A 13,316-nucleotide genomic window follows, 5' to 3' on the forward strand; every position below is an offset into this window, starting at 1 on the left:
TAAATGTATACCATCAGGCAGAGAGTAAAATAAAGCTGGGGGTATGGAGAGTTCTGCACTCCCATCGCACGCTGCCACCCCTCACACATATGCACGCGGCTTGAGTTGATATGCCAGTCATGTTTGCTCTAAATAGCAAGTCGTTCCCACCCTCGAAGTGTCAGTAGTGTTTTACATCTCTCATACACAAACATGCACACACACATACACCCTGTCCTCCAAGCCTCTTCCTAGCATGATTGACAGCTGAGATGTCATCAGGCATACAACGTCTGTAAAAAAAAAAAAAAAAAAAAAAAAAAAAAAAAAAAACACCTATCAGCTTCCCTTGCAATCTTATGCCTAACATGCCAGTTACATCTCAAATCAGATGCTGGTGGTATGGTAATCAGGTCAGATAATCTTGTAAGAAATGGTGTATTGGCAAAGAGGTGAGGAATCAACAAGTAACAAAGAAAAAGGCACTACAATGTAATGCTCAAGCACAATATCAGGAACTCTGAAATTAAGTCAAGCTGGCAAAGGGTTTGGAGATTTTTTGATGCCACCCATGCCCTTAATATTTTATTTAAGAATGGTAACATTTGAGTTGCTTCACCACAAGAGCTTTTATTCACCCTTTCATTCATCTTCAGTAACTATTTTATTCTGCCTAGGGCCATGGTAGATCCAGAGCCTATCCTGTGAACATTATGTTTGAGGCTGGAATACACCCTGAATGGCCCAACAGTCCATCGCAGATCACCATGTACATGCATAATTGCCCACTCATTCATACCCGAGGTCAGTTAGAATAGTCAATTCACATACTACACATTTTTTTGAAATTGTCAGGAAACTGGAAAACCTCAAGCCATTACTTCTTATTTAACAGCCATGGGAAAAGAAAGTACATCCTTCTTCAACTGCCGGGTCTAAATTAAATTTTGTGGCCCTAGCCAAATTCTGTAAAGAAACAAATAACCTCAGATAACAAAAAAAAAAATCACAATTGTAGTCAAATTGTAATGCAACACTCATAAACTAGGTGAGAACAAACAAAAACACCTTTCTAACATCTTTGAGTATAATTAACAGATAGGTGTTATTAATAAAATGCACAAGATTAGTTCATCACCAAGAAGGGAGGCTACCTTTATAAAAGTGGAACTTATGGCAGTTTGGTGTTCTGTATCACTCATTTGTGAGTCTATATCATGCCAAGAATTAAGGACATCAGCAATGACCTCAGAGTTGCTTATCTGGGAAGGGTTATAAACAAACACTTTGAAATTCACCATTCTACAGTAAGAACGGTTGTTTATATATCAAGGGCCTTTACGGCATTTGTCTTTCCAGGAATGGGGTTCCTAGCAAATTAGGTTGGAGTTCACCCAGACATAAGAGCTACATCATGTGACATATAGGTGACTATAAGCAGGTTAAATGTTTATGTTCATAATCAGAAAAAGACTGAACAAATATGGCTTTTATGGAAGGGTGGATAGGAATAAGCCCCTTCTTTCTAGAACAGATATAAACACTAGACTTAGGTTTGCAAAATTGCATCTGAAATAAACACAAAAGTTCCAGAAAAAATATCCTTTGGAATGATGAGACCAAGGTGGAGGAATTTGGTCATCTTGCACATCACCATGTTTGGCAAAAAACAAATACAGCATATCACCTCAAACACCTCAAACCAACTGTCAAGCATGGTGGTGGAGGCGTGATGATCTGGGATTGTTTTGCAGCCACAAAACCTGGGAAACTTGCCGTCACTGAGACAATGATAAACTCCACTTTATATCAGAATATTCTTGAGACAAATGTAAAGTCATCTCTCAAACAGCTTAAGCAGGGCTGAAATTGGTTCATGCAACAGGAAAATGATACCAAGCACATTACCAAATCAATAAAGAAGATTTGAATAAAGAAGAAAAATATCAAGGTGTTGGAATGGCAAGACCTCAACCCAATTGAGATTCTGTGGTGTTAAATGAGCTGTGCATAAACAAATGCCCTCAAACATCAATAAACTGAAGCAATGTTGTATAGAATAGTGGGCCAAAAACACAGACATAGTCCCTTACAGAAAATGCTGACTCAAAGTCACTCTTACTAAAGGTAGGCCTACATTATACTGAATAATAAATCTATGTAATTAAAAGATTTACTTTCTGAAAAAAATACTGTAATACATACTGGAAAAAAGACCACATATTGAAATCTGTTATTGTTTTGTGGTTATGTGAGGTTAGTTCTTTGTTTATAAAATTTGGTGAGGACAATTGTAATTTAGGCCCTGATTAATAAAAACCTAGAATTGGCAAAGGGGGCTATTTTTATCATGAGTTATATCGTGATATAATTATAATTATATCTAATTCATCATATATATGTGTATATGCATAATTTTCACTGGCCACTGTAATTGTCAAGGTTGAGCTAATCTTTAAGAAATGTAAAGAAAGACCTAGTGAGTAAAGTATTATATGCCAGAAATAAGTGTGAATTTTAAATTACATTAACCCAGTTCAAGAGTCATTAACATACTGCTGCCTCTCTAATAGACATAATAGACATAATCACTGCACACTCCAAGTTAGCACTTCACTGCTTTCAAGCACAGACTATTTCATTTTTTCATTATTTTCATTACATTATTCCACAGCAATTTAGCCCTCTGTCATTTGGAGTCACCACACAGGTGTATGTTTGAATAACATTTCCTCCAAATTGCCAGCAGAACTCTCTATTTTGGGCAATGTAGACAGCAGATGAGCAGTTTTAGGACTGTTAAATTTCATGGCCAAGATGGTTCCACCTTGCTTGCCTTTTCTTTTAAGGCGTGCTCAGGATACCATGTTGAGCAGTTCGTTCCTGCAGTGAATCAGACTGGGGAATGTAATGAAGTGACTACAGAGACGATTGATAGACCTCATTTTAGAACGTTCTATTTCACTCGACTTCAAGAACATTCTGTTTCACTGAGCTCAAACGACTAGCTGGGAGCATCTTACCATCACATTAAAACAGGGAGAAAAAAAGAGAACAAGAAGGACACAGCAGTAAGCCTATTGCAGGCTTTTAAGGATAGGCATTGTTGAGCTGTATATTAAATACTATATTATACTGTATTCACTACACATATTATATTTACTTTTTTGCCAGAATTATTAATCGAATAGTGTAATGTACTATCCAGAAGAGCATAAAAGCCCCTATTACTCTAGCCTTGGCACAGTTATAGCTGGTTTCATATATTAAACAAGATTTGCAATAGCCAAATGAATATGCTTTTTACATGCCATTTTACATTAACGGCTTTTTCATCTTCCCTAAAGTCATTACTCTGAGCACACTTTCACTGCAATATTACTATTATATGAAAAGTACAAGACAAATGAATGGGTTTAGCCTTGTGCCCTCTGACCATGTACAGTATTTGAGCCCTGTAAAAATTTGTATTAAGGAACTATAAAGGTTTGCTGAAGGCAAATTTGTTCACTCCTCCCAGTAACAGACACCATGTCACTGTCATTTGCTACTTATAGTTTTCATCCATAAAATCATTATGTTCCCTATTTATTCACATCCAAAACAGGAAAACAACACTGCTTTGCATCACAGGCCATCCAGCCACATGTCTCAATGGGTGATAATGAGAGGTTAGTAATGAGAAATAGCTGTAGGTCAGATGAATGATTAGACCACATACAGGCCAGATGAGTTAGCCAGACAAGAGCTGCCTGTAGAGATAGCAATGTGATTATTAAAAACAGAGAAAGGGGAAGGCTGATACTCGAAAAAAGGACTAATAATTACAGCACTGCAGCTGTTGCTGCCATTTATATTTAAAGTACCTTTCCTGTTAGCAGTTATTTTGATTATTATGTGGAAAATGAACAATCAGTGAAGAATACAGACTTTTGTGCTTTTAAGTTTAAATCAGCTAACAACATTTAACAGGTAGCATAGTAGCATGCATGCATAGAGAGAGAGAGAGAGAGAGAGAGAGAGAGAGAGAGAGACACTTGTAATGAAGGACTTGTTTGAGCTAGACAAAGTAAGATAGCAAGTAAATCCCAAGTAAAGATACAAACCAGGCATGCTGTATTCCCCAGTATGCATGGGTGCTCACTGCTAGACCATAATTTGACCATAAATAAATTCATATGACATGAACTTTTTGGGCTTAGAGTTGGGAATGCACCATAATAGTAATACAGCAATGTGAGAAATCCTTAAATTAAATTTAAATTTAAATTAAATTTAGTCCAATAAACAATTATGTCATTGTCTGCTTCTACTACCAGTGGTACAAATTTCCTCATGTACACAAATTAATAAAGGGTATCTGCTGTAGGTTTGTGTCTCCAGTAAAGACAGCAGCTGTCAGGTTTTATCAGATGAGTGCCTACAGTGTTTTTTAAGCCTGTTTTATTTCACTCTACAATCCCCCTCAGAAAATGCTTGATTAGTATATTATAAGTGAAGACAAAGTGGTAGCTCAGTGGTTAAGATGTTGGACTTCCACTCGGAAGGTTGTAAAATTACCAGGACCAAAAAGCCTGTATAGAGTATACAAATAGCTAGTATAGAGTCTTCTGTATGTCTGTCGTTATGTGAGAAATACTATGGTTTACATCCATATAATCTTTATTGATGAGTCCCAGGAGGATTTTTGACAGAAGTCTGGATGTCGTTCATTCATTAATTCATTCATTAATTCATTCATTTTCTACCGCTTATCTGAACTTCTCGGGTCACAGGGAGCCTGTGCTATCTCAGGCGTCATCGGGCATCAAGGCAGGATACACCCTGGAAGGAGTCTGGATGTCATTATTTCCTGCTTGTTTCTGTGCTCTTTGGTCCAAAGTAAGAAGACAAATATATCAAGAGACCAGTAATAATTAATATGGTCTGTGCTGATGGCCTCATCAGTAAGAAAAGTACACCAATTTTGCAGTATTGTGTTTGCATTAGAAGATCCATCTTTAATTATAGTTGGTGACAGACTTTGGAATGACTCCTCAACAGATTTACAGTATCTTCAATGGAACGTTAATGGTTCCACCATGCTTCTTCTTTGTCTTGTATATATATAATCCAAGGCCAAAACAATGTGATTATCCAAGATAAATTTCACCTGTTCAGTTTCTGTAAGGTTTGAAGTATTGTGCATTCTGGGATTCTTTTCTGTTAACCATGTGTGTATAGAGTGTGTACTTGAGTTATTATAACCTTCCTGTTGGCTTTCCTCTCCTCTGATCTCTCCCATCATTGAGGTTCCCCCCTCTCAGAATTTATGCTCATTTGATGATTTTTGTTTCTGCACCATACTGTGTAAAGTCTAGAAATTGTTGTTTGTGAAAACCCCAGGAGTCCACCAAGCAATGCTGTAGCAAACCACACAGTCAAAGTCACTGAGATCACATTTTTTGAAGGGAACTAAATATGATATGTACATGCACACAAACGTTTTGAAGGGAACTAAACTTGATATGTACATGCACACATAAGCAGGTGTGTAGGTGTTCCTCTTAAGAAATGTATATATAGATATATGTGTGTGTGTGTGCGTGTGTGTGTGCGTGTGTGTGCGTGTGTGTGTGCGTGTGTGTGTGTGTGACTTTCTTTTTACCTCCAAAAGTCTTTTGATGTTTATACATTCAACAACTCTCCATATCTCCTTTTTCCTGTCATGGCTGGATAACAAGTCCTGGCACTGCTACAGTGGTAGTAAGTTGATCTGTAATCTCTTAAGGTTGCAGGGAGAGTATAAAGTGCCCGAATGGCAGCAGGTCCCAAGATCTCTAGGCAGTGGGGCTAAAGAGGTCTGTTTACAGGTACACCTTGGCGTGACCTCAAAACACCACTGGGACTAAATATGTGATTAGCTCAGTGTTAGCCAGGAGCCCTGAAGCTCTGGCAGCTTGGAAAGCAGCTCCTTCTTCCCAGTGAGAGCTGAGTGATTGGGCATCCTCACCATAATCAATCACCGACTTTACTGCCAACACCACACATATAGCATTGCCGGGAGAAAGATGGGGTCCCTTTAACTTGTTGCTATCTTTGTCGCAGCTTCTGAAATGCTGTGTGATTTTATTTAGAGCTGCCCTTTGGCTCAGGAAGGCAAGATTAATTGCTGCTGCCTCTTCACATTGTCCCCAATGGCTCTTTGCAAAGGCTCCTGGCATGTGATCACAAAACATGTCTTCACTAAAATTCATGTAGCCAATCAATGGAGGATTTGTGTATATTGTTAAGCTGTCACTATGTCTTTGTTGGCCTTGGTTGAATTCGTCATAATATTCCCACTTCAGGCTTCTGCGCTGCCATTGTTTGCCCCTGTGGATGCAGCTCATTATTGTGATGTGAAATCACAGCTTCCACCTTTAGCCCGGGGTCTCCCCTCCTTCCTCCCCCTTGTTCGCTCTCTCTCTCTCTCTCTCTCTCTCTCTCTCTCTCTCTCTCTCTCTCTCTCTCCTCTCTCTCTCTCTCCTCTCTCTCTCTCTTTCCTCCTCCTTCACTCATTCAGTGGGACCTCATTGATGCCTTTGGTACCTATTCTCCAGCAAACAAGAGATTTACAGTTGGGGCCAATAAGCCCTTCTTTAGCCTTCACAATTCCACCATATCCTAAATCAGCCCTTTATGATTTGAAATATCATGTTTATTCAGATGAAATTCTCATAAAATCCTCAAAAATGCCAAATAGAAGACTGAAAATTAAATAGAATATGAAAATTGAGGTTTTTTTTATTTGCACTCCTGAATTATATTGCTTGTGTGTTTTGCTTTATGGTCACATTCACCATAGTCCGACATGTTTAAATTACCTTTCTGCAATATTCAAATTAAATACTTTGGAAGAACAGCATGCTGAGATGATGTATTTGTGTGTGTCTAGTGTTAATGTTCACCGGCCTGACACTAGCAGTAGGCAGCACTGTACCACTGTATCTGACTCACTACGCTGGGATGTGGGATCTTTTGTTCATTCTTTGTAGGTCTGATAGCAAACAGAGGTTAAGTGGAGGTTAAATGAGTGAGTTTGCAGCAGTAAAAAGACATTCCAAGCACATGATGGCCAGGTCCATAACCAGCATCCCTTCAGCTGTGGCTCAGTAGTTCATCACTAAGCTCGGAGTTATTAAGTGGTGTTTCTGTTATTGAGAATTATTAGTATGTGTGTGACTCACCAATGTGGCTGCGGTGTGAGGAGGCCAGGCTCAGCTGCCCCCATAGAGACAGCAGGCAGACGCCAAGCAGCAGCACTCTCTTGCCCACGCACCACAGCTCCCTCTCCCGCATCCTACACACACACACACACAAACATATAGAAGGAGTTAAATCTGTTAGAGAAAAACACACAGATGGCTCATTGCAACGTATTGGTCAAATACATACATATGCACGCACTGGTACAGTTAACGAATACAGAGCATCACCTAGTTGAGAAAAACTAGACAGTTTGGTACAGTGTTAACAGTATTCCATCAATTATTTACTGTGTGTTCTCAAATATCAACCTCTCAGTAAGCCATTCTTCAATGTTGTAGTCAGTGACACAATCCCTCCCTGTTCTGATGGGCTCTTCTTGGCTGGCAAACACAGCGGTCTTGATACAATATCACACAGTGCTGGACACTAATTCCTGCTCTATCTTCTTGATAGGACCAGAGAGACTCAGAAACAATCAAAGGCTCATCTCACTGCCTGGCCAAAACTGTGCTCTACCCATAAGGGGAAAATATAATCTGAAAATCACAGCCATCCTTTCAGGCAATTTGTTAGCATATCTTATCAAATTAGCACATAGATATGTTTCTTGCACAGAGCTCTCTTCTTCCTTCCTTGGCAGAGACCTGTGAGGATTTGCTGCATATGCTTAGCACTAATGCAGGCTCTGAAGTTTCACTGGCTCTTGTCTGTGGATGTTGTGGTGTCTAAATTATTAAAGCAATAAATGGTTGTGATTAAGAACTCCCTGATCCACTGAACGAGATATGTTGGTCTTTTAATAAGAGCGAGGCCTCACAGTAGCTGTTTATTTGCAAGACAGGACAATAAAAACTCTTGAGTATATAAAGGGATTTTTGCAGCGAGCACTTTCTAAAGGAATAGTGCTGTTTTGCTACAGAATATTTTAGCTGATAGTAAAGCTACAGTACATAGGATTGATTTTCTTTAAATATGAACTAATAAAATGTCCAGGATTAGTTGGTAACTGAAGAAGAAATGCTGCATAATCAGATGTTTTGTCACCCCGACAACCCTTGAAACAGTTATTCAAAGTTATTAGTGTGTCAGTGATCTCGGGTCAAACTTGGTGGGAAATTTGTACGCATTCGACGTACGCCACCTCAGACACATCAAACATCATCACACCCCAGCTGAAAGAAGTCTACACTGTAACCAGCAGGTGATTTATTCTCACTGGGACAATTGTATCGTTAGCTAGTAATTAAAGTGTTTTAGCTAGTGGGCTATTGTATAATATGGTGTGTTTAATGAGTAATGTTTAGATCTTACATTTAAAAACTCCAGTCAATCGATAGCATAAAGTGTGGTCTGGGATGCTGCTCTGAATTCTCATTGATTGTTTATTACTTGCAGCTGTCAGATTAATACACACAGTGGTAAAAAGATGCAGCGCAACACATGTAAGAAAATGTGCTGCATATATTTTAAGATAGAATCATTTGTTGCCATAGTGATGGCAGCTGAACTTCATAGTTATCTGCAGAGTTACAAAAATTCACATCTATTTAACAGGTTGTCTGTTGCATGTCTCTTTATCACAACGAAGTAAAATGTTACAAGGTTGAAAAAAGTTCTCCTTTAAATCCAACAAAAAAAAACATAAATTTTTTTTAGAAATATAAAACACAGCATAAAAACTAGTGCTGTCAAATTGAATTAGTTAATTTACTTTTGTGATTAATTCATTTAAAATCGAACACAGCATTTTGTTACTTTCTGTGACAGCTGACGAGTTACCTATGACTTGCGTTGACGTGTGTGCCTCCAAACCGAACCATCCTTTTAAAATTTTAGGAAGGATGTTTCACTTTAAAAGATCACTTGATAGATCTTTGTAGAAAACAAAAGTTATCTGCACAGTTTGCAAAGCCGTATGTAATTACCACAGAAGAATTTGTCTTTGTCAAATCACCTCAAAGCAAAACACACTACTAATACTATCTCTACAGGACCTCACCAAAATATATTACAGGAGTGTGGTGCTCAGGGGCAAATAACAAAAACTGTAAGTGAGAAGGTAACTAATGCTTTGTTTAAATGTTGAAACCTGCCACTCACATTTTACATAGAAGAGAATCAAGAAATATGCCTTTTAATCTGAAAGTCCTAAATCTGGAAATCTGTTCTTCACAGGAGAGAATTTGTGTTCCAAGCTTACAAAATGCTATTTTACAAAAGTACTAGAATTTAAATACTTGATTGTGTTGATTCAATATTAATTCTGTGATTTTAATGTTTCATTTTAAGAAAAAATATTTTTTGTTGATTGACAGCCTAAATAAAAACGTTTTACCTGGCTCAAATGACTCAAAATAAACAAACAAATAAATAAATAAATAAATAAATAAAAACTTTTTAAAGATAGTAAATTAAAAATTAAATTAGATTAGGTAAATTATATTTTTAATAGCATAAATACATTCAGAATTGAAATTATTAAACTGTTAAAGATTATATACTGTATAATATACACTACAGTTACAATATATTATTATTATTATTATTATTATTATTATTATTATTATTATTATTATTATTATTATTATAAAAAAAATCTATATTAGGTAGGCATTCACATCTAGAAATCTGGAAAATTTCATTAAAAAAACTGTCATTGTTAATCATTTTATTCTCAGTTAAATCAGTAGCCACACCAGGATCTTCCTCAAACAAATTCATAGTCCTAAAAAAATTACTAAGCAGTAAATATATAGTAAATATTTTTTCCTCAACTGCTTTTCATGGTTGCATCTTTTGTGGCTTCAAAGCCCAGATTCCCCTTCCTAATTTGAGCAAATACTCCACTTATTCAGTTATGGAATTTGTACATTGCCCTCTGTTCCTATCCTCTGTGTTACAGTTCATAAAAGAACAGCATTTGATAAAGCAACCTCTTTGTACTATAATTGAATTCTAAAGACAATAAATTCTACTCTAGAATTTCGACAGCCTTCTTCAAGTCACACGCAATAAAAACATGTACTCGTTCATCACAAGTGAAAACCTTTTTAATTCTTAACTAATATCATTCAACCACCCCATGTGTGGAACAGGCTGTGAGCTGTGATCCTGCAGTGTCAAGAGGCTGTCTTTGCTAGACTGCCATCATTATGTGTTTTACCAAAGCAGCTCTAATCTTTCAAGCGCTTAAATTTAAAGGGGATTTCAAGGTCAATGAGGATAAGGTTGTAATAGTGGTGATGATGATGACGATGATGATGATGATGATGATGATAACCCTAGACTTTTTTGGTCTACCATTTTGCACTTGATCTTCCTTTTCAAGCTAAAAGGGTACTTTTCAATTTCTGTATGTTCACAGTCAGAGCATCATTTAAAGGAATGTAACTACAGCGATCTTCTAATCATATTGGTTATTGATATCATGTAATACAAGTAATTCTATTTAAATATACACTAGAGTAACCTTTAAAACATTTTTAATTTCATTTCTAAAAGTACATTTCGAGCTGTACGCCCAATGCTCTTCATGCTACAGTATGACCTCATTTTTGAGTCTAGTATGACACCATCTAATTGATTTTCTCATCTGTGGATTAATGTGCATCAAATGATATTAAGTATTGCTTCTGAAATATAATTACAAATGCATGAGATGAATGGCAAGTCTAGAAAAATCAATAAACAGAGCGTGCATGATAAAGTGTTCAATTTAGTTCAGCTTGCTTTAATCAAATGGTCTCTGGATTAAATTAAATCACTTTTCTCTTTATTACTCAATTCACAATATCATTTGTTTCTCATCTTACATTTCTATTACTTCCAGCTCTGTCAAAACCTTAAAATTTGCAATCATTAATGAAAACTAATTAAATGAATAGAGTTCTTTGGCTGCAAAGAACTGGCTGCAATGAAGAAAAGTCTGGCTGTAATGTTTAAAAATTTGCTTATTACAAACTCATAAAGACAGGTTTTATTCATAGAGGCCTTGATCTAACTCATTCAGCTTTTGAACTAATTTAAAAATGCACTGTAATGTGTGTGTTTGGTTCATTACTATCCAAAGAAACATTGGTAAATTTTATTGACAAAAACAATATCGTAGCATAGGCTCTACAGAAAAGTGTGATACCACACTTGTCATGTGTGGTGGCAAAATTAGCCAATATCTCAAAATCAATTTCTGCTAAATCAAGCATATTTCTGTAGATTCTCAGCCAGCCATCTTTGATGTAACTGCGTACTGTACCCCATCACAGAATGCAAGTACATATGTGTCTTCACTGGCAAAAGATACAGGATTTATTCAGTGTTTTTTTGTTAAATGAATAATCATTCGCTTGCAATGTCACTAATTCAAGTGATTCACTTGATTCACTAATTCACTTTTCCACAACAGAAAAAAAAAAATCTTGGATACTCAGGGCCTTTTCACACCTGGTCACTTCATGTGTTTTCTCTGTTAAATCTGTTCCATTTACATTAGGCCACATAAATGCGTCTTGGCGAATCGGATATCAATCCGATCTTTCTACTCCCGCCCAAAATGCAAATATATTTTACCTCATTTCCGGTTTAATTGAGTTAAAATACGAGTGACGTACTTCCGTTTGTGAGGAGTATGTGGCGCTGACGTATGTAGCTTGAACTACTGTACCACATTCATTTACACCTGTCCAGTTTCATCTGAAATGTGTCCCAGACCACCTCCTGAAGTGGTTTGAACGAACGGATTTATATCCGTCTCGAAAACGTTTCGGAGGGCATTTACACCTGGTCTTCTTACGACCGGATAGCTATTGGATCACAGAAAATGCATGAAGTGACCAGGTGTAAAAAGCCCCTTCAGACAATCAGAATATTCTCTTTTCAGTATCAGTTACAGTACAATGACACTATCCAATGCTAATGTTTGTGTGCTTAAGAGGGCTAATAACACTTTCCACTGAGTGTAATATGCTGCCCTGTGATGCAACATGAGAACCAGTTAGGAAAAGATTCATTTGTTGATTTCACATTTCTCAGAGGAAGCACATTAAAATTCAGACTTCCAGGTTAGTACATGTCTTATGACAGAAGAGAACTTGCTGTTGGGTGAGAACTGACAGGTGGCCAAAATAAAAAAAACTGTCTATAAATTAAATGGTAAATACATTTAATTCAATTAAACCACGTGAAAATAGAAGATGAAAATATAACACTGTACATTGACACAAAACAAGGTCGCCACATCAAGTGGAGAATTCAAAACACATACTCAACTCTCAGTTGTCAATCATTCATATGTTGACTGACTAATCTGACTTTTTTCCCCACTACTTTTTTCTTTCTGATGTTGAAATGTAGAGCTGCTGTGCATAAAGGTTTGTAGGTCAGATACATCATTTAAATATATTTTTATAACTTAACTCAACAGTGAATATATCTAAAGACATAACATGTGGTCCAGCACAAGTGACCTGCACCTATTTTTTAAAGAAGATGTAAGCAAAGTTGAGCCAGAAAGCCATTTTCCAGTAGTTTGAGGAATAACGTACAGTAGCATTACTGCCATATTTTGGTTTCAGGGTGAAACAAACCAGTCATGATGTTTTAGTGTTTTCATGTTAAGCAGCTCGTTATGTAGCGTTTGACATAACCCTGAGGCCAGGCCATGCATCGCTATGTGCATTCGCTCATCTGAATTGCTGTGATGAGCGGACAGGGTTATAAAAGGCAATGCTACAAAGACTGGTACTAAACATACAAACATTTTAGGTACATAGTGTTCTGACTAATGAGGTAGATTTGAATTAAAATGAAACTATAAGTGCATCCCAGGCCTTTCTTTATACTCATAGAAAATAGCCTTGACAACCTGCCAGTGAGTTCAGTGAGGACGTTTCGGTTTTTGATCAGTAGTCATCTCATATCTCACAACTCTAGTTGAAATACAATTCAGAAAAAAGTGAGTGGTATAAATCATTCTGATCATTGACTGATGGTGAGGCAAGGATAAAATGCATCAATATTTTAAAAATCAATTAAACTCTCATTATGCTATTTAGTACTTTGCACAAAACAGAAGACGTAAATCAAGGACCAAAGATATAAAATAACTTCTC

At 36.9% G+C, this 13,316-nt stretch overlaps 1 protein-coding gene across 2 annotated transcripts in view; it reads right to left on the bottom strand.

Annotated features, from left to right (window-relative positions):
* tafa3a (TAFA chemokine like family member 3a) overlaps positions 1-13,316 on the bottom strand; it is a 70,977-nt gene that overhangs the window by 15,305 nt on the left and 42,356 nt on the right. For both annotated transcript variants that reach the window (XM_027146401.2, XM_027146400.2), the window contains exon 2: positions 7,188-7,300. In XM_027146401.2, coding sequence (XP_027002202.1) covers positions 7,188-7,299 — 112 coding nt within the window. In that variant the 5' untranslated portion in view covers position 7,300. The remainder of the gene's footprint in view (positions 1-7,187; positions 7,301-13,316) is intronic.

The sequence above is a fragment of the Tachysurus fulvidraco genome, chromosome 5 (genome assembly GCF_022655615.1).
Source record: "Tachysurus fulvidraco isolate hzauxx_2018 chromosome 5, HZAU_PFXX_2.0, whole genome shotgun sequence".
NCBI lineage: Eukaryota > Metazoa > Chordata > Actinopteri > Siluriformes > Bagridae > Tachysurus > Tachysurus fulvidraco.